A 24,002-nucleotide genomic window follows, 5' to 3' on the forward strand; every position below is an offset into this window, starting at 1 on the left:
ATTCGGAGACCCTTCTGTAGAAGGTACAAGAGACCTATTACAGTACTACACAGCCGTGGTGACTGCCACCACCTCTGAGGTGGGGGGTATAGCTAGGCTGACAGTGAATGCACAGGAAAGTGAGATGGGGGAGGTGTTCTGGACAAGCCTCCAGCTCTCCCAATAATGGGCCAAGGGCTCCCCTCATGTCCATGCACAGCAGAAGCATGGCCTCTCTTCTTAAAAGAGCCCCACATCTTGAAGAGCCCCACACACTGCACCGAATGCACTGCGCTACCTGCCTCTGAACAACAAGGGGTCCAGAGAGCAGAGGTTTTGCAGTCCTGCCGTGCAGACCCCTTACCCACCTCCCCCTAGAATCACTGCTGGGCTTGTTCCTTTCTGTCCCGCAGGGCCCACACAGGAGACCAAAGGTCCCCACCCCAGCAGACCTCTGAGCAGCAGCATCCCATTGCTCACTCTACTCTGAACCGGGTGGAGTTCTCTGGCCCATGCCATGCAGGGGGTCAGACAGGAGAATCAGAATGGTCCCGTTTGGCTTTAATCAATTAACTGCTAAGCAGAACTGGGCGCAACGTTTCAAATTTCATCAAAAGTTTCACCAATTCCCCAATCCTTCCCCTTCCCCCCCAGCCCCACCACTCGGCCGTTCTACACAGGCCAGTCACCTTTTCAGACCGTGGTGCAGATACTCAGCACGGAGCGTGGGGAAGATTTTGCTGACTAAAATATCAACCCATCATGGGAAACCCGCTTGAGGCAGCAGGAGTGCACGCCGCCGCCAGGATGAGCTCAACGCGCTTTGAAATTTAAGTTGCTTTTGGAGAAGTTTGACAACTGGCGACAGACAGAGACATGAATCTAACACAGATGTTCGGGGGGGGGGGGAGGAGGGAGGAGAAGGGGTACACGCAAGGACACAAAGAAGAAAAAGCCATTGAAACATACTTTATCTCCAATAGTAATGAAGGTTCTGGAGTCCAAGTTCCTTGGAGGCCTGCATGGAAAAAAAATTGAAGTTAGCGCAGCCACTGACCTTGCTATACCACAGCAGGATTCAAACCCATTCAGTGCTTGCATTCCCCACATCTCCCTGTCCTTGGCTCCAACTTACAAATACAGGCCTCCATCCTGCCAGCACTGGAGTGGATGCATAGCGTTACTCACGCGTGGAGCCTTTGCTGCCTACTCGCATGAGTCAAGCAGTGCACGTGAGCCAGAGTTTGTTAGGCTGGGTCATCGTTAACCCAGCGGAGTCAATTATTCCAAGTGAGAGTCCATCGTTTCAGGAGATCAGCCAGACACACCGATTTATGACACTGGAGGTTTTTAGGGTGGACCAGCCCAGCCAATCACACCAGGACATCCACCCATCAACCCAACATAACTGCCAAGAAGTATGAAAAACCCAGCTATAGAAGACAGACGCTAGATGAAGCATTCTGTCTATTTAAGGGCTTGTTTGACTCACCTACGACATGCAGGCAGGCCTAGCATTTTAGTGGCACTGTGCGGCAATGGACACTATCTGTTGGATTTTTGCAGGTGGTTCCTTACCTGTTACTACCCAGCATCTTCAATTATTATTAAAATCCATTTTCAAATCTAGGTTTACTTTTCATCACTCCCACCCCCCCCGCTTAGCTTGGAGCAGAAGAACAGTTTAGCCTCCAGGTTCTCATGCGCTAGCACACCGTTGCAATATTTGCCTTCAAGGAACGGTTTCATCCCAAAGCAAAAGCCCTGCACCACTCTCTAATGTCATGGAAAGATTTGTTACACTTAGTAATGCTCAGAAAACTTACATTCGGGGCCTACGCTCCTGGACAGCACCCCTCCCTTTCACAGAGTGCTCTGGGAACAAGCACCAGGGTGGGCAGATAATGGTGCATTCACACATTAGGCTTGAGACTTTCATTCAAATGCTGAGGGGGGCATAAATGAATGAGCCTGAGGTTCTCCAACTGGCCTCTGCTAGGAGCAGTTTAGGAATAAACCAGGTGTGGTGCAGGACCTTGTCTACACACAATCTGTCTGCACTATGCCCAGCTCTGTTCACTGCTATGCCGGGCTCGCCATCCCGCATGTAACAAGGAATGACTCCCACAGCAAACGGGAGCGAGACACATTCCAGAGAGCAGAGATACAAGTAGGCACCAAACGCAGGCACTGGATGGTGGCAACAAAAAACAAACAAGATATTCTGCACCCTCCTTGTACCAAGGCATTCGAGCGTTAATGATTTAAATTAACACAGATGCAGCAAGATTCCAGCTGCCCGTTAAATAACATTTCCCAGCTCTGACGCGCGCACCTAGCTCACAGTTCACGTGACCCTTCTAATCCTAACACACACAACACACACAGCACGGCAGTGAGATCACTGGCTTGCTGCATGGATCAGAGGTCAGTCCCACCACCAGCCAAATGCCTGGGCACTACCACAATACAGAGAAAAAGATTTTAAAATTAAATTTACCAAAAGAATAAGAAAAAAAGTTTGATTTCTAAAACTGATGTGTAATATTCCTCTCATGTTGGCAAATCCTTAGCCTGAAATCTCAAGGCAGACACGCAGGCGCATGGAAAGTCAGTTCTCAACAGACTTACGTTGGGTTCACGACTGGTTGCTTGATGGGGACACATGTTATTTTCAGATCCCTTTTTTTCTTGCCTTTCACTGAAAGAGAAAAGATACACCTGACAGACAGACACTTTTTCCTGATTCCCCAGCTTTCCCCTCCACTTCCCCCCACACAACCCCGCCGCAAACATCCTCCTACCCTGCATCAAAGTTACCGCCCAGTTCTACGGCCACTAGAACCCCAGGCCTGGCTGGTTGCTTTTTCAGTTAATTACACAGGTCAGCTTAAATAAATCATTTTGCTGGGCACCTACCTGTCTTGGATGGCTCTAAAGATCCTCTGGGATCTTTTAAAAAAAAAAAAAAAAAGGAGAAAGATTAGATCAGTTTTAATGGCGTAAGACAAGGCTTGGTACAAATCAGTCCTCCGTGCTAAAGGGTAAAACAAAATTCACACCAACCCCCCAACGCACACTTGAAAAGGAAAGAGGCCCTGTTTGTATTTTCCGCAAAGGTAGGAGGGGCTCACAAACAGAGAGGCAGCAAAAGTGGAGACAAAATACTGCAAGGACTTGTTCTGCCAGCCTCGGCAGAATGTATTAGGCCTGGAAGCTGCAGCGGAGACTCTGCAAAAGGTCACGTTTAATAAGCCAAGCTCCCCTCTCTCATTTTATGCATTAACTGCGCTGGGTTGACATGAGACCTTTTGGCCGCACGAGGTCGCCACACCATTAATGTTACATGACGGAAGCCCAGACCCCTCTGATCAATGCTGTCCTTTCACCAGATCCTACAAGATTCACTCAGCACAAGAGCGTCCTCGATTTTATCCGTGCGGAGCAAGCGGGCAGCTGTTGAGAGGCTTAAAACCGCATTTTACAGACACCAACCTGATGCATTGTGAAAGTACGCAAAGGAAGATTGCAGTCTGCTGTTGCTAACAGCTCTTTGACCTAGAAGATGCCCGAAGAGAGGGACTTTCTAGGGGCCCGATCACAGGAACTCCCCAGTTCTACTAGCAGCTGCATGGCCTTGAGCAAACTACAACCTCCCTGCAAATTGGGAATGATACCTACCCGCTTGCCTCATGGGAGCAGAGTCAGAAGCTTGTCTAGCTCTCTGCACACAATACAGGGGGAGCAGAGCTGACTTTAGATTGCGATCTCAGAGCGGGGACAACAGAGCATTAGCGCTGAACGGCAGCAGAGCTGCTGCGTGTGCTGGAGAGAAGAATTCCTGCGGTAGTGTTAATGGACCCAGGGGAGGCAGCAATTGCCACAGCCCTCTGCGTCCAGATCAGACAGACGAGACGTACAAAGTGTTCCCAACACAAACTGCTGCTCTGCCTGTCACCAGCCGGCACCAGACGCCCGACAATAAGAACTCCTGAAAGCCACTTCTCGTCTGGCCCTCCTCCCGCAAGCCGCAGCCTTGCTAATGGCTCAGAACATGGAGGGGGGGGGGCGGGGGTGTGGAAAAAGCAGATCTGAAGGTTTCTGATGAGCTGCTGCTGCAAATGCCAGGTTGGATTCCAGCCCCTGGCACCCCAGTCAAAGGGCTTAACACCACCACCTGCTCTCACACCAGGCTGGAGCATGGCTCAAAACAAACACCAGCGGGCAGGGAAACTTTATTCGGGCAGCCACTGGATATCCGAGGCCTTTCCTCCACCACCCCACTGCCTTTCATCTCCCCTGCTCTGGAGCGAAATGGAGCAGCCGCCTCATGTCACAGGCAATCCCTGTGCTCGGGTGAAAACGTACGCCACAGCGCTGAGCTAGAGCGTGGGGCAAGGCATCCGTCTTTGGCCACCCAATTGCCAACTGCGCCAGGGACTCTGGCTGCCGAGGTTCGCCCCAGGAAGATTCCCTGGCAGCAGCGACACCGTGAGTTGCCCCACAGGGCATGCTGGGTTGATGACCATTGCTACCATCGAGCTGGGTACATGCCCCAATGCAACGGAGAGGTTAAGGCTTCCCCAGGGGTGTTCTCTACCCCTGTCCAAGCACTGAAGAAGCCTCTTCCAGCTCAAAGGGCCTGGTGGAAGCCCTCGTTGGAGCCTGTCAATTCTCCTAGACCAACTAGGACACTGCTGTGCATGGTAGCCCCCTTTCCTCTCCCCCCGGCCCAGCACAAAGCACTCTGCACCAGCGGCATTCCCGGCCTGGCCCACTCAGGGAGGCAGGATCAATCAGGAACCCTTATTATTAGCCTCCCCTTCCCCATCATGCGGCCACAAAACCAGCCTGTCAGCTCTGATCCCGTGTGTATTCCCACTGTGCAGCTGCAACACTTGAGGATCAGGGAAGCAGCCGTAACTGGTGTCACAACGAAATCCCCAGCGTCTTCGCCAGCAAGAGTCCTACATGCCCGGGGATCCCCTGAGTGCGCACGACAAGTGGTCAGCTCCTAACAGAAAGAGCCGGGCTGGAAAGTCTGCCTTATGTTTAGCGAGCTGTCAACACTGCGGCCCTTGCAGTTTCAGGTTTGCTAGCACGCAGCTTTCCCTACTGACACCCCCTCTGGAGCTCGGTGGGGTGAGGGAAGCTATAAATAACCCTGGGAGAGTTACATGCTGATGGTACTTCTCTGAATACTCTCTTGAATCCAGGAGCAAACACGAAACACCACACAAATCCCTTCACCAGCTCTGACGTGCGTCGCCCCCAGAAGCCATGCATTTCCAGGCGCAGAGTGTTCTCCCCACAGCCACGAATGCAGGCCCACCCAAGACAGCGCGCGTCACCGCTCTGCTCTGCCCGATTCCCCGACCGCTGCAGCTCACGCCAAGGACTCATGGGCTTCTGCGCTTCATTTCGGCCCCGAATCAGCAAAACACGTCAGCATGTGCTTAATTTAAACAGGTGCTTGAATCCACTCCCTACTTAGCAAAGCCCTTAGGGTGGGATTTCCCACATGGGCTTACCTGACTTGGGAGCACAAGTCCCATTCACTTGCAGTGGTGAATTCACCTGCAGTGGGGCAAAAGTCAGCAAGTCTGGCACATCCTTAAGATCCATCAAACCGCAGGGATGTCAGAGCTGCACTCAGCTGGGGCCTTTGAAAGGAACTCTGCCTCCTGCCCAACCCCCGGCCCCAACGATGGAATGCAACCTTGCCCAAAAGGACAGCCCTTTGCTCCCATGCTTCCTGCCCTGTGCATTCAGCCGTCCCAGTTAACTGATAAAGGCAGTGGAAGCCTCGCAGGGCTAGTTCAGATGGAGTGACATTCCAGATCTCAAACTGCCGTCCTGTCGTGCAGAGTGCAAGGTCCAGCTCCGGCTAGCACCGAGCTGCCACTCAGGGATGTGGGTTTTGGGGGAGGGAGTGACCCACGTGTCATTCTACAATTGTACATGGGACCTGGCACCTTTCAGAGCTGCTGGTGTGGCTTGATAAAACACCAGCCTCCCCCCCCCCCTTTTTTTTTGGTGCCTACAAATGAGGGCAAGTCAACATCCGCTGAATGCCCCCCGCAAACCCACGAGGTACCCACATGCCTTTCGTGTGCACCTGCAAATAATTATTCCCATAAAATTGCAGCTGCGCTCATTTACGAGCACAGAAAGGGAGGCTGGTTTAAGGCCCCATTGGGAGCCAGAACTGAAGGTGGCTGTTAAAAAGCCTCTGGAACGGCTGGAAACTGAAGCGAGCTGGATCTGGTTTAAAGGCAGCTATTTTGCTTACTCCATCTGCTGCCCCATTCACCCACTGTTATTGCTCTCAAGTTACCATAGTAACTACCAGCAGCAGATACAATGCTGCTTCTATGCTACAGGCTTCCCTGCAGCACAGTGCTATGGACATATTCGGTGCCTACACAGGCTCCATGTACCACTCTGACCCGCTGGAGACGCCCCTCTTGGTCCTGACATAGGGGTCCATCCGGAGGCAGCTGGGCGGCAATCTACTTCAAAGTCAGACATCTCTGCACTGTGTTACTTAATACATTGTGTGTCTGCAGAGACCATTCTTCTTGCAATGGCAGAGGAGGAGGATGGTGCAGGGCTCAGGGCACTAGCCAGCTCTGCCACAGCCTTCCTGCATGACCTTGGGTAAGTCACTTAGGCCTGGTCTATACTTAACAAGAAATTCGGCGGTAGTAAACGGGAGTTACACAAGCTACTCTGCGTACCTTGCGTAATTTATGTCCACTTGCTAAATTCTCTTCTGCACGCTGTCTCCACTGCGCTGCGCCAACGGGAAATGCGTTCCCGTCGACGCAGCGCTACGCTTTTTTGGGAGGTGGTTTTATTGCATCGCCTTCCAGATCGATTGAGCAGGTCTCCACTGCCGCTCAATCGATCCGGATAAATTGATCTGATGGCGGCGAATTCACCGCCATCAGCGAAGATATACCCCTATTCTCTCTGGGTCTGCCTACACTGCCATTAGACACCCGCCGCTAGCCTGTGCCAGCCGACTCGGGCGCAGGCTAAGGGGCTATTTAATTGCAGAGCAGACATTCGGGCGCGGGCTGCAACCCGATCCCAAACAGCTACACTGCAATTAAATTACCTCACGAGCCGGAGTCGGCTGGCATGGGCCAGCTGCGGGTGTCTAACTGCAGTGTAGACAGACCCTCCGTACCTCAGTTTCCCATCTGTAAAATGGAGATTACAGCCCTGCCTGGCCTCACAGGAGTTTTGCAAGGACAAATACATTGAAGACGGAGGCATCCAGCTGCTACGGTCACAGAGACAGACTGAAGAGGCAGCTCTCAGGGACGGTTTCAGAGCTCCTGGTGAAACCCTGCCCCTCGCTCTTCTAGAAGACAAGCATGGGACCTGTCTGTACTGGGGAACATGGGTGACATTATAGTTTCTTTAACCATCTCCCCACCCCCTTCCCCCAATTGTAGCTATTTGCTGCAGACCAGCAGTACAGCCGCGCTACCTCAGCGTCGAATGCGGCATGCACGAGGGTGATCTACTCCAGTACGGCTACCGAGACAGCTGCAGCAACGCAACGTGTGTGTGACGGTCCCCCTAGTCTAGCTACGCCCTGAAGGACTTCCTGGCGTAGCTCTAAAAACCACTAAACCAAGTCATCAAGAAGAAACTGCCAGGCTCCGTACCCAACTCCCTTCCTCGGGCTGTGCTGTTAACACCGATACAAAACCTACCCTCAGCACTCACAGTCACACTGATTACCACACACCCAGCTGCTGCAATGCACACGCCACTCACACGGGAGCCGGTGACGTGCAGCTGATCCTTGTATTCTAAGCTTGATCATTAGCGCTCTCCCGGGGAAGAGGAAAACAGTAACCCTCTAAGGGCTCTCTGCGTTCTGCATGCAGCCTCTTGCTCCATAGCACACACGTATTTAACGAGAGCACAACACAACCCGAAGATCAGCCAGACCAACTCCAAGACCACAGCTGGGTCTAATGAGCCCAGGAGCCTGCCAGGTGCACTGGGATTGTCTCCTGACACGCATATGGCCATCCCATTTCAGGGCAAAGGAAGGGGTGGGGGGCCAGAGGACTTTAAAGACAGTGGGATGAGAATTACAAAACCCTGCAACTCAAGACTTTCCATCCTAACCTGCTCCTGGTAAAGCATCCGTTTCCACCCCCAGCAGGCGGCTACATATCAGCTCTTAACCACATGTGTCATCTTGATTATCCTCTCTCCCACACACTTGAATTCCTAAAAGGTTTTAGAGGCTGCTACTTCGAGATCCGCTACAGCTACAAACAAATGCTTCCTGCTGCCCTGGAGAACCTGGACTCATCCCAGCTCCCCAGTGTTTTCACCTCTAGCACAAGCAGCTTGAGAAACATGGGGCCAGATCCTCAGCTGGGGTACACCGGTGTAGCTTCACAGCCTTCAGCATGGTGCCATCGATTTACACCAGCCAAGGATCGGGCCCATATGCTGCCAGGATCATGTCAGAATTCAAAAGAGGCGAAGAGACGGACGGTAATCAGAATGACATGATTTCAGGGATGCAGAACTCAAAAGGCTCATAAGCATCATCTAACTCAGTCAAGTTCCTAGAGACACACAAACACCACATGTCCAACAGCAAGTTCTCAGCTGCCACCGGGTATATCTACGCTGAGAACAACAGTAAGTTCTTCTCTGCACGGGTGCAGCTCTGCTGATGTAGATGTTACTGATCGAGGAAATTGTGCAGACAAGGAACGGGCACACTGACTACCACGTCCTCTCACACCGCTCTGAGCAGAGCTACCATTGGTTGCACCAGTGTAGGGGAAACGTTGGCAGGAGTTCCTCGTGCCGGCAGGATTCGAGTCCCCAGCATGTCATCACAGGCACATATCTGCATCCTTTAGGCTGAAAGACGAACTCCCTCCCTCCCTAGAAAAAGCTACCTACTGAATTTCTCATGCCATAATCTTGATAAAGACAAAAACAGTCAGTTACATTCCCTAGAGCTGTTTAATTCCACCTCCATATATATTTTCAGGAAGGGCATTCCTCCCTCCCCAAGTCCCATTGTGTGGTACCTCTCCCTACCGGCTTTATCATCCCCTTCCCTGCAGACGTGGGTGGAAACTGGCAGGACAAATCTTAAGAACGGTAAATAAAGCTATTTGACTGAGCTGACCTTTGAAATGCAACCTCTGCTGCCTCACAGCCTCTGCACTCCCGTGTGTCAGCCCCAGGGAAGGCACTGTGCAGAGGAAGGACAGCAGCGCTAACCCACCCTACCATACAGATGAGAACTGGGAAGAGAACTAGAGCATTTCCCCCCAGTTGACTTGAGGGTGAGAGAAGGGAGATTAGCAACACCCCCAGTCCAAAGGATTTTATTTTGTATCCAACAAGTTCTGTTCACCCTTGAGCAGGACAGTCAGATCACTGATTTGGGGATGAAGAAATGCAAACAAAGGCGGCTAGATGGGAAACCCATTGTGTTTCATCCAGGCCACAGAAGAACAGTCAGATAAAAGCCAGCCTTAAGGGCCAGCTTACAGAGCAGGTGACAACCTCCTTCGATAAAAGCACAGCAAGCTGAAGCAAAGGTGGGAGCTGGATCACAGGAGTCGCCTGCCAGCGGCGAGCCCTAGCAATATTTGCACCACTCTGCAGCCGGGAAAGAGCCATCAAAGCAGTGGAAAAAGAATGCTGAGTACGGTCAGTCACCCCAACGGGCACTTTTTAGGAGCAGGCATCTTTGTAGAGTTTTTGCAGAAGTAGAAAACAAAGCGCAACAAGTGAACCGGGAGGAGGAAAAAAGCAGTTCATAAAAAGCCCCTTCCAGTCAGAGCTGCCTGCAGCCGAACCCAAAAAAAAAAAAAAAAAAAAAGTCACCTGTTAACCTCTGCTGAATCACAGCTCTGAACTGCAGGTTCCATGCTGAGCATTCACACACAATCCTAGTACAATGGGACTTCTCTTGTCAGCACAAGAATATTTGTGCAAAACACACGGAAAGCCCGTTGTGTTTGGCAAATGCTTTAAAAAAAAAAGCAAGCACAAACTTAGCTTTATACCCTGCAGACTTTTCCACGCTCATGCTGGCCTGTCTACCTACAGCTGGCATTTCAAACCAACGCCCCAACGTATGCAAGTTTCCAGTATCTTTAAAAATAGCTAACTGACCACAAATACAGATCCCTCTGAGCAAGGTTACACAGAATAACCGCATGGAATAAAATGACCAAGTTCCACAGTCCCTTTCAACATCTGAATTGCTCTTTAGATCTCCCCCGCCACGTGTTTTGGAAATTGCAACATATACCTTGTTTCTTGTCCATGGTTTCCCAGAAATGAAGAACAGAAACGGCACGCCTTGAAGCAGCTGAGGCGTGGGGGGAAAATGTCTGCAGGATTCAATGCAGAGAGCTTGCTGCAAACAGCACCGCTTATTTTTAAAAAGAATGCATGGCACAAAAGACTCGACAGCCCTGTGCGATGATCTCTCTTTGCTCCCCCCGACACCCCGTGCACAGAGCAGAAGCAATTAGATCATTCTGAGTTTTCTAGCCTGCCTGCGCTGGAGGAAGAGGAAAAGACAGAGATGGCAGAGTGCAGTGTTCCTTCACAGGCAGCTGCTGAAGTTAGCCAGTTTCAGCTCAGATTACACTTGAAAGCTCAACAGTTGTAAAAGCTGCAGCAATGAAATAGCACATGACATCAAACAGGAAACTGGACCAGAGCCAATTATGGAGGCCATTGAAGTACAGGATTTTTAAAATGCATCCCATCAGGACACATTCTGGACAAAGTGGATCATTAAACTGGATTTTAAAAGGCAGCTTTTACAGACACACCCCTTCAAACCAAATGCAGAGGATTTCAGCTCATAGGCAATAATGGAACACTTAAACGTGACCGCTGTGCAGACAGGCTAATGTCAGGTCTCCCTGGTAGTTTTTGTGTCACCATGCACAGCAATGGGCACAATGCGGAAAGAGCAGATTAGAACTCCATCCCCCTTTCCATAAAGCTGGGGGATCCCCCTTAGCCATGCAGCACAGACCATGACTGACACGGTGCGTGCTTCATTTGAAAAAAGGACTGGCCCTGGCCCCGGCCCCAGGGTGCTTGCATTCTAACTAAAGCAAAATGCAAACAGTGAGAACTAGTCAGAGAAAAAAGGCAAAAGAAGAAGGCTTATAAACATAAAGCTGTGTTTGCTTACACTTCCACCTGTCTTCTTAAAAGGGGCTTCCTTGAATTAAAGGCACTGCAACAGAAACTGACAATACACCAAACTTCTTTTTTTCTTCTTACATATACAAAAACGTAGCATTCGGGTTTTGTGTTTTCAAATGCACATAGTTGTGCAACTGTGACATTCCTGTTCATGCAAAATGCCTTGCTCTCCCTAGTGATTCACCTCACCCGGCCAAGCTTTGCATCCCAGTCCACATTGCAACCTGTGTGTGTCAGCAATGAAAGGAAGCTCCTCCAAGCAGGCAAGCACCAGCTGCCCTAGCAAAGAACTGCAAGTGACTGCCATGACAATAACATAGAGGTGGGGGGGGGGGGGGGAAACAAATGGTTTGTTTAAAGTTAGTCAGATGAAGGAGCACCGAGTCATGGCAGTATTTATGCTGAAGAAATCAGGCAGACATCAAGACCATTGCTTATGGCCAGGGTGTCTGTGCTAAGCACAAGGGGAAGAAAGAGTCTGTATTTATTTATATAGCAGGTGACATGCAAATTGCTGTGCTTCTGACAACTATTACCACAACAAATAGTGGGAACATCATTCCATTACCATTGCAGGATGACAGCCGTGGTGGTAAAATAAATCAAGAAAATCATTGTACGTTCTGTGCTTGTAAATAAGGAATTGGGAGGGTAGAGGTGAAATCTCAATATCTTTCCACAAATGTATACGAACAATAGGTGCCAAAGCATGTTTATTTTCTCCTGTCCCTCAAACCACACCAAGGAAGCCAACCTTGTACTTAGGCTCCAGATTCAAGCTTTGATAAGCACGTGGTTTTGTTTGTTTTCATCACAAGTCAGCCTGGGAAAGATATTGCACCAAGTTCCTTCTTTTCCTTAAAGGAATAGAAACATACCTGATTCACTCATGAAATATTCGCTAATTATGCAGGCGACATTGGACCATGAGCACTGGATGAAAGAAAGGTCAGAGATGGAGATAACTGTACATATTCACATAACAAGGCTGCTCTAGTTTTAAGTAGCGTTTGTAGCATGGCCCAAAATGACTGGAAAGGATGTTTTCTTAGTGGGATTTATACCCTTAGGCTATAGATTCGGGCTGAGATTTTCAAAGCCTCTTAAAACAGGAACTGCCAATCGGGATGAGACCCGAGATCCATCTAATCCATCTCTTTGTCTTTGAGATCATCCAGCACTGGATGATTCATGAGGAAGATGTGGTATTATCTGCCGCTCACACTTGGTCTCATCCTGATCTCTAACATGGAGACTGGTGTAAGCTCCTGAAGCATGGGGTTTAGTATCCCTTCCCCAATTTTTTAGCAATAATTATGACAACTCTGGATGTTCTTGTTATCCCCACCCATCAGCCCACCCATCTTTGAATCTTATTAAGTTCTTGGCCTTAACAACTTCCTGTGGCAAAGAGTTCCACCGTCTATTTACACAGTGTGAAAAAGTGTTTCCTTTGATCAACTTTGAATTTAACACTTTCAATTTCACTGAGTGTCCCCCTTGTTTTTGTGTTACGAGACAATGAACAGAAGCTCCAGATTTACCTTCCCGCATCTCATTCCCATTACAAAGCTATGAAAGGTTCAACCTTAATGGATGTGACGAACTTGACCAACCGAGTTCATGGCAGAGCTGGGAATACAAAGCAGAGTCCTCCTGACTCAGTCTGCTCCAACTAGTCAGCCAATCTGCAATTTTCTTGGCTTTCAGAGTCCATGCAATCTCCCGCACAACAGCAGCCACCACTAAGTGGAAGAGCACACTCTGAACATAGCAGTGATCTAAAACAGAGTTCTCCCAACAAAAGGCCTGTTCCACACCACCCTTCCCCTCTAAAAGGTTGCAAGCAAATATGATTTGGAAATACTTAGCCAGGGTTAATACCTAAGCAAGGAAAACTGAAGACACATATGGAAGATCCAGAGATTTTGGAAAAAAATTAAGAAATTAGTAATAGCTGGCCCCTTAACACCAACAACTTTATGATGGTAAGAAGGGTCCATTTCCCACCCCTTAAATGTTTCGGAGGGACAAGGATTAAGAGTCCCTTAAAATAAGAAACATAAGGCAATGCTAAACAGATCTTCCAGCCAGAGCTGTGCAAAGAACCAATATTTCAGTTCACTAACCAAATCAAAAAAGGTTTAAATAATTATCTTGCAGTTGAACTAAACACTTATTCTGACCCCGTTTTCAAGTGGAATAATTTGGCAAATTTGACAAAAAGTCTCAATCTTTTGGTTGACCCAAATCTCCATTTTTTTTTAAAACCAAAAATTTCATCCAGTTCTATGTACAAACACAGGACTTTTTAGACTAAATAGACAGGGACTGTCATTTTGTTCTGTGTTTGTACAGGGCCATGCACAATGCCTTCTAGGACTGGAGCTGCTAAGTGCTATTACAAACCAATATAAACAGGAACTGATTAGATCAGTGGTTCTTAACCTTTCCAAACTACTGTACCCCTGAAGCCTGAGTCCCACCCCCACGGGGCTGAGGCATGTAACTTAGTTTCATGGAGCCCCTGTGGCTCCAGGCAATTGCCTTTCTTGCCACCCCCAATACCAGCTCTGCACTTGCGACCCCTCTAAACCCCCAGGTTAAGAAACACTGGATTAGATAGATTAGGAGGCTGGGGGCCAGGGGATAGTTAAACAGCCATCAGAATTGAGCAAGAGAAGAAACCATGACCATACAGATTCCTTAAGCTCTTGTTGGGATAAAGACCTTGCAATTAAAATACTACGGAAGCTCAACTTGGGAAATGTCAAGGTCGCTTATCAGAAAATTCAGCTTCCACATCTGTATCCACACAGAGTCGGCTGCACTCAAGAACCAATAACTGCACAGAAAGGTTTCGTAAAAGGGACCATAATCGAGTCCCCCCAAAATTGTTCTAGCTATGAAAGGGGGCCTGGTTTCAATAGAACCTGTCAACATTTCTCTATCCGCCAATAAAAATGCAATGTTATAGCTTGATGTAGCAACATTCCTCTTAGCGGATTTTTCTAGGCTGCTCTACAACCGAAGAACAGTCAGAGAGAACGGTCTATTCCCAGCAACAGACAATCCTTACAAGATGCTGTACTATACTGGGCTTTTAACCCTCTACAACAGTGATGGGCACATAGTGCACCGACTGTAAGGCAGCTGCAGTTTCCCCTGTGCAGGATGTAACACTGATGCTCTACAGGGTCGGAGTGTGCCCCCATGCAAAGGAAACCCAACAATCCATGCGTCACAGTCAAAGTCTTGTGCTCTAGCAAGCCGCACCTCAACCCACCACAGCCAGGCCCGTGGATTCTGCTGCACGCTAGCCTGGCAGACTAGAAGTTCTGCAGCCGCTTTATTTAAATAGAGGCTTTCAAGTGAATCCAGTACAAAAATACAGTCGCTTCTGGGTTAGTTATTCGAATATTCAAGTCAATGCTATGCTGTGCCCATATTCCCGGTTTTCAACATAACAGATCATCGTACTGACAATGCCTGACTGCTAGGCAGCGGCTGGAAGTCAGGGGAAAACCAGGGACTTTGGCAGATGCCGCTGGAGATTTGGGGACCTGGAAGCAGCATGGGATTGTGGGATAAGCACATCAGCTGCTGTTCCTGCTGAACGTGGCCAGCAGCAAAGTGGCTCACAATATTGACGTTTAAGTTGCCTGCTTTAGATTTCAGAGTTAATGCCCCATCAACATGTATGGAGCAGATCACACCTGTCTGAGCTACTGATTTGGGCCAGCTGCACTTTCAAGAGGACACCAGTGCATTGTTACATTCTCACAGGTTCCAGGTTACCTGCACAGCCATGAGCGCTAGGAAAAAGAGGCTGTGGGTTGGTTTGTTTTTTAAACGCAAGCGGAGATGCTCAACCACAGGGCTGGTTCTGGAGCCTCAGAACTAGAGAACACACAGGGCTGTAATCACACCCCTGGGATCCGATCCAAAGCGGTTAGGATGCTTCCCACTTATACTGGAGACCGGTCACTGCTAGGAAGTAGTGAAGTGAGGAATCGCAAGCTGGTGGTGTTTGTACATTGCCTTAAATATGCAACACACGATATATGTGCTAAGAATTAAGCAGCTTTGCAACAGGGCTTATACGAAAGCTCAGTACGATGACCAGATGCATGGCTACGGCAGATAACGTCTTGGGTGCTCCGATGCTCAAGGCAGAGGGCCCAGGGCAGCCATGCCCATCTGCATCCTCAGCTCTTCCGATGACGCCTTACATCAGTGCCCCTTTCTACGGCTGGGATTTCCAAGCTAGTTAGTTCTCTGGCCTTCGGAGGCAGGCGCTCGCAGGAGATCCCTTTCCCAAAGCGCTTGCTCGGAGCAGCCGTGTTGGCAATGCTTCTTCCCACAAACAGAAGTGCTCTGACCTAAGACTTGGCTCTTATCGGGTCTACAGCGGCGCACAGCACTATAGCTTTAAACCACCTGCCTCCCTCTCCTATTCCTACCGCTCCCAACCAGTTGGGCCTGGTCCCCCTGCTTGAAGCTCGGATATAGACCTCGTTAAGCATCTTCCTAACGCAGACCCATCCAGGGGTGAGACTGCCCCTGGCTGACAGGCTTCCGAAGAGGCTGACTCCGGAACCCACGACTGACAGTCCAACCTCTCAGCTCCTTAGTGCAAGCTCGAGTCAGGAAATGCGCAGCCCCAGCTTGCAGACTCATCACCCCCTTGCAACCTCCCATCTGCACGCTTGCACCAAACAGCTAGCCCTAAAGAGTAAACTGTTCTCAGAATTACGAGGGATCTCTTGTGACAGGAAGGCGGGCTACACTGAGCCAGCTGCGCACACATTTGGGGGAAGGACGGGAGCGGAAAGGGGGCTGGCCTGAAGCCCCAAGACAAAGATCTGGAAAGCAATCCCAGCCCAAGTGTGTCTTAATTGTTAAGCGAAGGCAAGCAAGACGGAATAAGAGAAAAGCAAAGCGTTTTTAAAAACACTATTCTAAGCATAATCTCTCTCCCTACCTCACTTCAAGTCCAGAAAGGTACATATGCACAGAGGGGCTTGTACGGAGAGTCTGAAAAGCCAGCAGCTCATTTATATCTCGACTGCTTCCAAAGAAAAGTGGAGAGGGATTTTTCATCTTTGCTGCAAGTTTAAAGCTGACTGGACACCTGCTATAGCGAATGGAGCTGGGTGAAGAAAGAGCAAGCTTTCCCCATCTGCAGCTGTGATCCCTGAAAGCAGGTCAGAGGCACAATAAAAACAAACACAGGTGTTCTGTCTGGCTCCGAGACCACATCAGGCCCTTCTTCAGAAAAGCAATTTCCAGTCTAAGAACAAGGCAGGCAGCTGCACGGAGAATTTAGAGGGAAGTTTCCCCTTCTGGGTTTGTAACTATGGCATCACTGGCGTGGTTATTACTTCTCAGCAACTCCAGCTCCAACGCAGTGGACACATTTTGGTTTGTTATCTAACTGCTGGCACTGTGAACTTGGCTTGGGATCCATGAATCCAGCAGGCTTGGGATCCATGAATCCAGCAGGCCTGCCTACACGTCACCCCCATCAATGATGCATAGGATCCAGTACAGGATCCAGCTCAGTTTCACAGGGGTATGGGTCCTGCAGTAAAAGTATATTGGTGCATGGAACTCCACAGACCCAGGATCTTTGCTGATGAGCAAGGAGATGCCACATGTACAATCAGTTGTCTGATTCTGTTCTCACTAAGACAACCTTCCGCAGCCAGGAGAGGCTGAGAAGACACACAAGCCAGACAGAACTAAGCAGAGCTCACCACAAGTGAAAGTCTTTTGGTTAACAGTGGTACTACAGAGGATTTTTTCTCTGCTTCCAATGACGATCTGTCAAAGGAATCACTACTACTTTTATTTGGGCATAACCCAAGGACTTCACTTTACATCTTCAGAGGAGAAAATGATATTCATTTGCTCCTGGCTGCATCATTTCCCTCCTGCGGGAGACAGACGGTGGCTTTGATTATAGCAGAGTCTCGGAGTTACGAACTGACTAGTCAACCACACACCTCATTTGGAGCCAGAAGTACACCATCAGGCAGCCGAGACCAAAAGAAAAAAAAGCAAATACAGCACAGTGCAGTGCTGTGTTAAACATAAACTACTACAAAAATAAAGGGAAAGTTTAGAACAGATTGGACATGGTAAGGAAATTGTCTCTGTGCTTGTTTCATTTAAATTAAGATGGTTAAAAGCAGCATTTTTCTTTCTGCAAAATAAAGTTCCCAAGCTGCATTAAGTCAATGTTCAGTTTTAAACTTTTGAAAGAACGACCATACTGTTCCGGTCAGAGTTACAAACATTTCAGTGTTACGAACAATCTCCAGTCCCGAGGTACTTGTAAATCTGACGTTCTACCGCTTTTATTAGAGAGGGAAAGAATTCAAACTGGGCTGCTGATCTCACAGTTCATTGCAGACAGATTGATGCCGCATTGCATTTCTTTTTAATTTATAACTGATCATATCTTGTACATCTCCCACTTCATTTACACTAGCTGTTATATCTTAGACACCATTTCCCATATCAAACCAACTGGGATTAAATTTCCTTTCCCCACTATATTCCAATAGGTTTTTATGCACAGATACTTTAATAGGCTCCGTCAAGTCTTGTACGCTACACAGAGCAGATGATACTTTGTCCAGTTCTCCACAAGCAGCCCCTGGCTTTCACCTTCGGACAGCAGCATTTCCACGCCCACATACAAAGCTCTGCATTCAACAACTGCCAGGTTATGGGCATTAATCCTAACCACTGAACAGGTAATGCTACCAAGTCCTAATGAAGGAGGTAAGCGCCCAGCTTGGCCCATGTACCTCATCAGCAATGAGGCAACAAGAATTAAAAGAAAAAACAAGGTTCTTAGACACGTGCTTGACTTTAAGGAGAAGAGTAGTCCCAGGAAAGTCAATGGCACTGCTCACGTGCTTCAAGTCCTTGGTGAATCAGGGTCTAAGCGTGTGTAAGGGAAAAGACACCTAAGCCCTCAACCAGTGTTTCCAAATGCCAACATCACGGCCTGCGCCAGGATGCACTAGGTTACCCTAGACAGGGGAAGGCTCTAGAGAGAGATGCAGTTGGCTATGCAAGTGTCACGATTTTCTGCCCCGATCGCTGCCGTCTCTCAACTCCGCTCATTCTAATTGCCCAGAGTTTCCCAAAGTCATGTGGAAATAAGCGCTCAGCTTTGCAGGAATTTTTGTATAAAATCCTTTCTAAACAACTGTCATGCTGCTCTGGGGATATAGCCTTTGCCAGGCAGACAGACTAGTCCCAACATGTCAGGCTCACATCCTGGGTCAAGGTCTAGCAGGCTGTGAGTCAACATAGCTGTCTCGGCTGCAGCCTGCAATCACTGGGAAGTCCTAGGCAAGCCCTAGGAGAGGCATGCTTTTAAAAGAAAAAGAAGCTTCCTGTATGAAATAAGCCTAGAAGCGTCTCGGAGTGGGCCACTCTGCAGGGAGGAACGTGGAAGTGGAGTAAAGACACGGCGGTGGAATGGAACGTACAGAAGTCAAACTTTGAAAGATTAAAAGGGAAAAAAAACCATGTTGGCTCTCTTCCATGCAATTGTTACAGGCAGGGCTCACTGAGGGGAAGCCATGGGTAAAATTCTCAGGTGGGAAAACCCACAATTACTGCACAAGAAACTCCTAGTGAAGCCAAAACTCAAGGGCAAACTTGCAAACTTTCCTGGCGACTTGGACTCCATGCACAAAAAAGGAGTCAGACAACAGCAGGGTGGTCAGAATGACAACCAGTTAGAGAACGGAAGGTGGTGACGCGTCTAAATAAGGAATGTGTGGAGGCCGATAAAGTTTGGATTCAAACAAAATGCACTTACAACTTTCCTCCTACTTATATTAAGATACCTTCTGCCACTTTACACTCAAGTCACCTGCCCACGTTTACAACTACTGACCAAGACTTCAGAGGCTCACAGAAGGCAGTGGCTGAGTTCTGTTTAGTACCTGATAGAAGCACTAGCTGGGCAAAGACCCGATTTTACCGCAGCATTCGGGCAAAGAGACCACAGCTAACGCACGGCCCTCAGTGGGACATCCTAGGCATTGCATTGGCAGTTCCAGTTCTCTCAGCCCCACCGTGGCCCCTCTCCACCACGCAGCGTATTGCCAGGGTAAGCAGCGAGCCTGCTCAAAGCCGGAGGCAGCATTCTACGTCTCACTAAAGCTGGAGACCATAAACCAGTGAGAACAGATCATAAAGAGTGAATGAAGGGAATGTGCAGGCCTGAGACCAGTAATCTCCCTTAGCGGAGCACGGTATACTCCAGGCATTAAAACACAGGGAGAGAGCATCAGCCAGAATAGCAGCATGGCCTCAAGCCTTAAGAAATCCAAGCTCTGCCAGAGAGCTAAAGCGAACACCCAGCCGAGACTGTTACGCTCAGGCCTGCACTGATCCCATTCACAACACCTCCACCCACACACCACCGCTCATCCCGGCAGCTTGCAGCCGCTTTTATACTGTTGCTTTATTTGGTTTCTTTGAACACTCAGCTTGTCAACCAATAGGAAAAAGGAGTCACAACAGGAAGTGCAGCCTGCTGACACGCTATGATTTAAACAGGCAATGCTAGGTGGAAATGGTGGGCCAGCTTTACTTCTAGAAAGGCCAGGGAGACCCTAGTACACCAGTCAATACACGGGACACGTTTAAAAAGACCACAGTCATTACGATGCAACTTTTGATAATGGAAATGGTTTTCCAGATGCGGGCAAATGGCTGTATTTGTGCCATCTGCGGCAGAGGAAGCAATCACAGCTGTGCATTTCTAGGACACCTCACCAAGGATCTCAAAGGGTTTCAAACATTAGTTGAGCTCTAGGTAGGCAAGGGATTTATAAACGACCCCTTCACCCCCGGCTGCAAGACAACTCGCAGCAGCACTACAGGACAGGAACGGACCGTCGCCACAGCCTATATGGGGAATTTAACGAGCCAGATTGTGCTTTTTTGAGAGAATGTGGGTTAAGCATATTGGTCTCTTGCGGAAAGAGTCCTGTCACCCTTAGTAACAAGTAGTAAGGAACATGGTCTTTGCATTTCATCACAGCTCCCTGCAGAATGCAAAGGCACTGGTACCGTGATGGCTCGGAAGAAATGCCCCGGATCAATACGATCTCCTGCTTTGATCCCTGGAGGTCTCCCATTTGGTTACTGACTAAGCCTAATCCTGCTCAGCTTGCAAGCTCTGACAACCAGTATGGCTCCAGGGAAGAGACCTAGCTCCGAAAGACAAAGGAGATAATTAACCAAATGGAACAGTTACCCCTTCAATAACAGAATAAGCACGCTAGCTTTAACCGCACAATCCGTGAGGAAACCCTGCACAGAAAGATGCACGCAGTCAGAGCGGATACCTACTTGGCTGCGTTGAGGTATACAGCCAAATGCCTTGACCAGGGAACACACAGGTATTCTGTTCTCGAACAATGATTGTGCTGTGTCTGCAGATCATCAAGGGAGCCCAGAAAGCAGCCCAGACAGGCAATAGCACCTGTAGCAGAATCTGCCAAAATGGATTTTCTTGACCAGTGCAGGAAGACTGCTTCTTCAGCTGTCCCCATTAAGTCCATAGTAAGATGGTGTTTATACACATACATCATGAAGTAATACTTATCTGCAAGTCTGGACTAGCTGGGCAGGTATTTCCCAGACACCCCCAATGTTGCCTCATCCAATGACCTGACCCAGCACATTTATGGTTCCTCAAACTACCACCTGCCAGCTCTTATAGCAGAACGTGAACACCACCTCCCCAGCCTTTGGTTTGTACTTTGAGTTGCCATATTGCCATGGTGAGTTGTATTTACTAGTCGCACGAGGCCCTGATCATCTTCATAATAAACTTCAGAGACTTACAACTGGACCAGAAGAACCCCCAGATGTGCTGCTACTCAGGGCTGGTCTACACACATTTTTGTACTGCTTTAAATATGTGGGTGTAGAAATAGATCTAGTTAAAGCGGTACAATCAATTAGTGTGCAGCTATACCAGTAAATAGGTGCTTATACTGGCATAGCTTACTCATAAATTGACTGGACTACAAGCACCTTTCCACCAGTATAGCTATGCCGACAATATGGCCTTAGCTATATCACTTATCTATACATATAAAAAGGAGCACCCCTACCCAAAATATGTTCAGATCAGTATGAGCACAGTATGTAGACCAGGCTCAGTATAACCACACAGGGCGTTTTATCCTCTCCTATCTTAGCATCCATGGAAAGGAAGATGCAGGCAAGATCTCTTACAAAGACACTCCTCTACCACAATCCTATGTTGGAGCCCAATGGTGAAGGACAGCATCAATTTCCAGTGTTAAGAGACCTTTACCTGCATGTCACTCTCCATAATGTCTGCCTCCCCCATAAACTAAAGAGCAGCAGCTTTTACCCAATGCTTTATTCAAACCTCGTATCCCGGACTCAAGATCAACTGCCCCTGCCCTCCCCCCCGTCAGAAATTCATCCTCATGCTCTGCTGGGACCATAAAGAGCTCCAGAAAAATCAAAAGTTGCATTACTATTTTTATATTCCTAGAAGGTGCCAAAAGTCTCAAAGCCAACACCACAAGAGTACATTCGTCTGGCACACAAACAGGACATGCATCACCGACTGCCTGAAAGTGACACACTCTGCTCCTAACACTTCCTTGGACAGGGAGAGCCATAGTCTTGCTGGAAACAATCAACTGTGACGTCACACGCCTGTAACTTTATCTGGCACTAGCAGCTGTACTCAGCTCTGCCAGACACTAGTGCCAAACCACAGTCTAAGGTTAGGCATCTCTTCTGGGAAATTACTTGTATTGTGCACTGTGAGGTTTCCTTTCCAGCACTAGAACTTTTTTGGGGGGCGAGGAGGGAAGGGGAGATGAGGGGTTGCATGTTCTACAAACACTGTTTCCTCCCCATCCTGCCTCCTCTTGGGGTTGGTCTACACTAGACTTTTTTTAATCTGGAGTTAACGGATTGTTAAATACATCCAAACTTGTTAAGGTTTTGAAATTTGTGGCCTGGAACAAATATTTGGAGAGCATCTACCACACACTAGCCTCTGCAAAAGGTGCTATCAAGTCACTCCGTTAACTAAGGTTTAAAAGGCCTAGTGTACACGAACCCTTGGCAGGAAGGAGGGAGGTTGCAGTGTGTGGAGCTAATTCACTTATATTATGCACCCCACATCTTGTTTCACTCTGGAAGTCTCTACCACAGCAGGTGCCAGCTGAGCCTTTACACTGCACATCACTGACAGACTCTCTTCTCTTTGCTTCATGGTAGGAGGAGCCATGATACCATCTCATGAGGAGGTAGGCAGGAGAACGGGAAAAATAGCAAAGCAGTGTCATTTTCTTCCCAGCCTGGAGTTGCCATACCCCACTGCAGAGACAGCACAAATCAGACAACTCCTGCAGTGTTTAATTTTGGGGGTGGGAGGAATATTTTGGATAAAGATCATTTCGAAGAGTCTAAATTCGGTCACAATTCCATTAGACAGGTAGGATGGCCCAGTAGTTGGGTCATTAACCTAGGACTTGGGAGATCCTGGTTCAAGTCCCTGCTTCGACACAAACTTCTTGAGTGACCTTGGGTGAGTTATTTAGCCTCAGTTTCCCACCTGTAAAAATACCGTCAATAGCACTTCCATATGGACGTTGTAAAGATAAGTATTGAGATCTACTGACAAAAAGTGCTATAAAAGAGACCCAGCTATTACCTGGAATCTTTAAAATCGAGATCAGGTGTCTTTCTATGTGATATGCTCTTGTTCAACCACAAGCCACTGGGCTTGATGCAGGAATTCCTGGGTGAAATTCTCTAGCCTGGGCTATGCAGGAAGTCAGACCAGGTGGCCTTAAAACCCAGGAATCAAAAATGTTTTCATATTTCTCATTTAAAAGCATTATGAAAGCAGCAGCAAGGAAAGCAGCAAGATTGCACTGAACATTTGCCCTTCTCAAAGGCTGGATAGGGAGGTGTTTTGACATGTAGTATGACTGCATTGTTTTACCTTGGGGCAACTAATGCACTGGCGCTAGCCAGAGGTAAAAAAAATACCCTGAAGACACAGTACAAGGTCAGCACTCTACCCCTGCCAGGGGTTGACCTGGGTGAGTTTAGCTTGAAGAAAAACTCAAGTACCCGGTCTTCCCTGTCTTTCTGCCTTACAATAACTCATGCACGTTAGTTACCCTGACGTGTAAAAAACAGCTTTTTTAGCAGTGAAGACAAGGCCTTCGTGTCTCATGGCTCGCATGCTCCTGATGCAAAGGAAGACAGCGATGGGGAGGGAAGGGTAGCTGTTTTCTGACCTGACAAGGTAGGAAGAAAGGAGGAGTATCCAATGGTCATCATAACAGGTTCCTTCCCTGGCGATGACACCCTGATGCAGCGGGAAGGTTTGTGTGTTCCAACCACCCTCAGAACTATGCTGGGAGGAGCGCTGAACTCCTGGTAGGACTGCCCCAGCCAAACAAAAAGCAGTCCACTGGTCCTCCAGGGTGGGGTTGAACAACAGGCCAACAACCTATCCTCCTAAAAAAAAAGTTCCATTCTAGAGACACAACAAAGCAGCCATTTCAGCAAACAGCATGACGGACAGGGACAGCAGAGTCTGAAGGCACTGGAAAGATTCAGGTGATAACAGATGCTTAAGATCATCCTCTTACCTACACCTGTATCACAGTCAAAATCCCACGCTAAGTACAGCCCTTATGAATATTAAGTGGTATCCAGCCAGCCTGTGAAATAGA

The 24,002-nt window shown here is 48.4% G+C and overlaps 1 protein-coding gene across 2 annotated transcripts in view; it reads right to left on the reverse strand.

The window, feature by feature from the left end:
• The window catches only part of MAP2K3 (mitogen-activated protein kinase kinase 3), a 48,499-nt gene that overhangs the window by 17,508 nt on the left and 6,989 nt on the right, over positions 1-24,002 (reverse strand). Inside the window, exons 1-4 of one of the 2 annotated variants that reach the window (XM_067534327.1) lie at positions 10,301-10,983; positions 2,899-2,931; positions 2,611-2,680; positions 949-997 (exon numbers count right to left, since the gene is read on the reverse strand). In XM_067534327.1, coding sequence (XP_067390428.1) covers positions 949-997; positions 2,611-2,680; positions 2,899-2,931; positions 10,301-10,316 — 168 coding nt within the window. In that variant the 5' untranslated portion in view covers positions 10,317-10,983. Of the gene's footprint in view, positions 1-948; positions 998-2,610; positions 2,681-2,898; positions 2,932-10,300; positions 10,984-24,002 lie in introns of those variants that run through there. The other variant, XM_067534326.1, reaches the window with a different exon arrangement.

This window comes from Emydura macquarii, unplaced genomic scaffold (genome assembly GCF_026122565.2).
Source record: "Emydura macquarii macquarii isolate MOO-44397 ecotype Brisbane River unplaced genomic scaffold, CSIRO-AGI_Emac_v2 contig_3390, whole genome shotgun sequence".
Classification (NCBI taxonomy): Eukaryota; Metazoa; Chordata; order Testudines; family Chelidae; genus Emydura; species Emydura macquarii.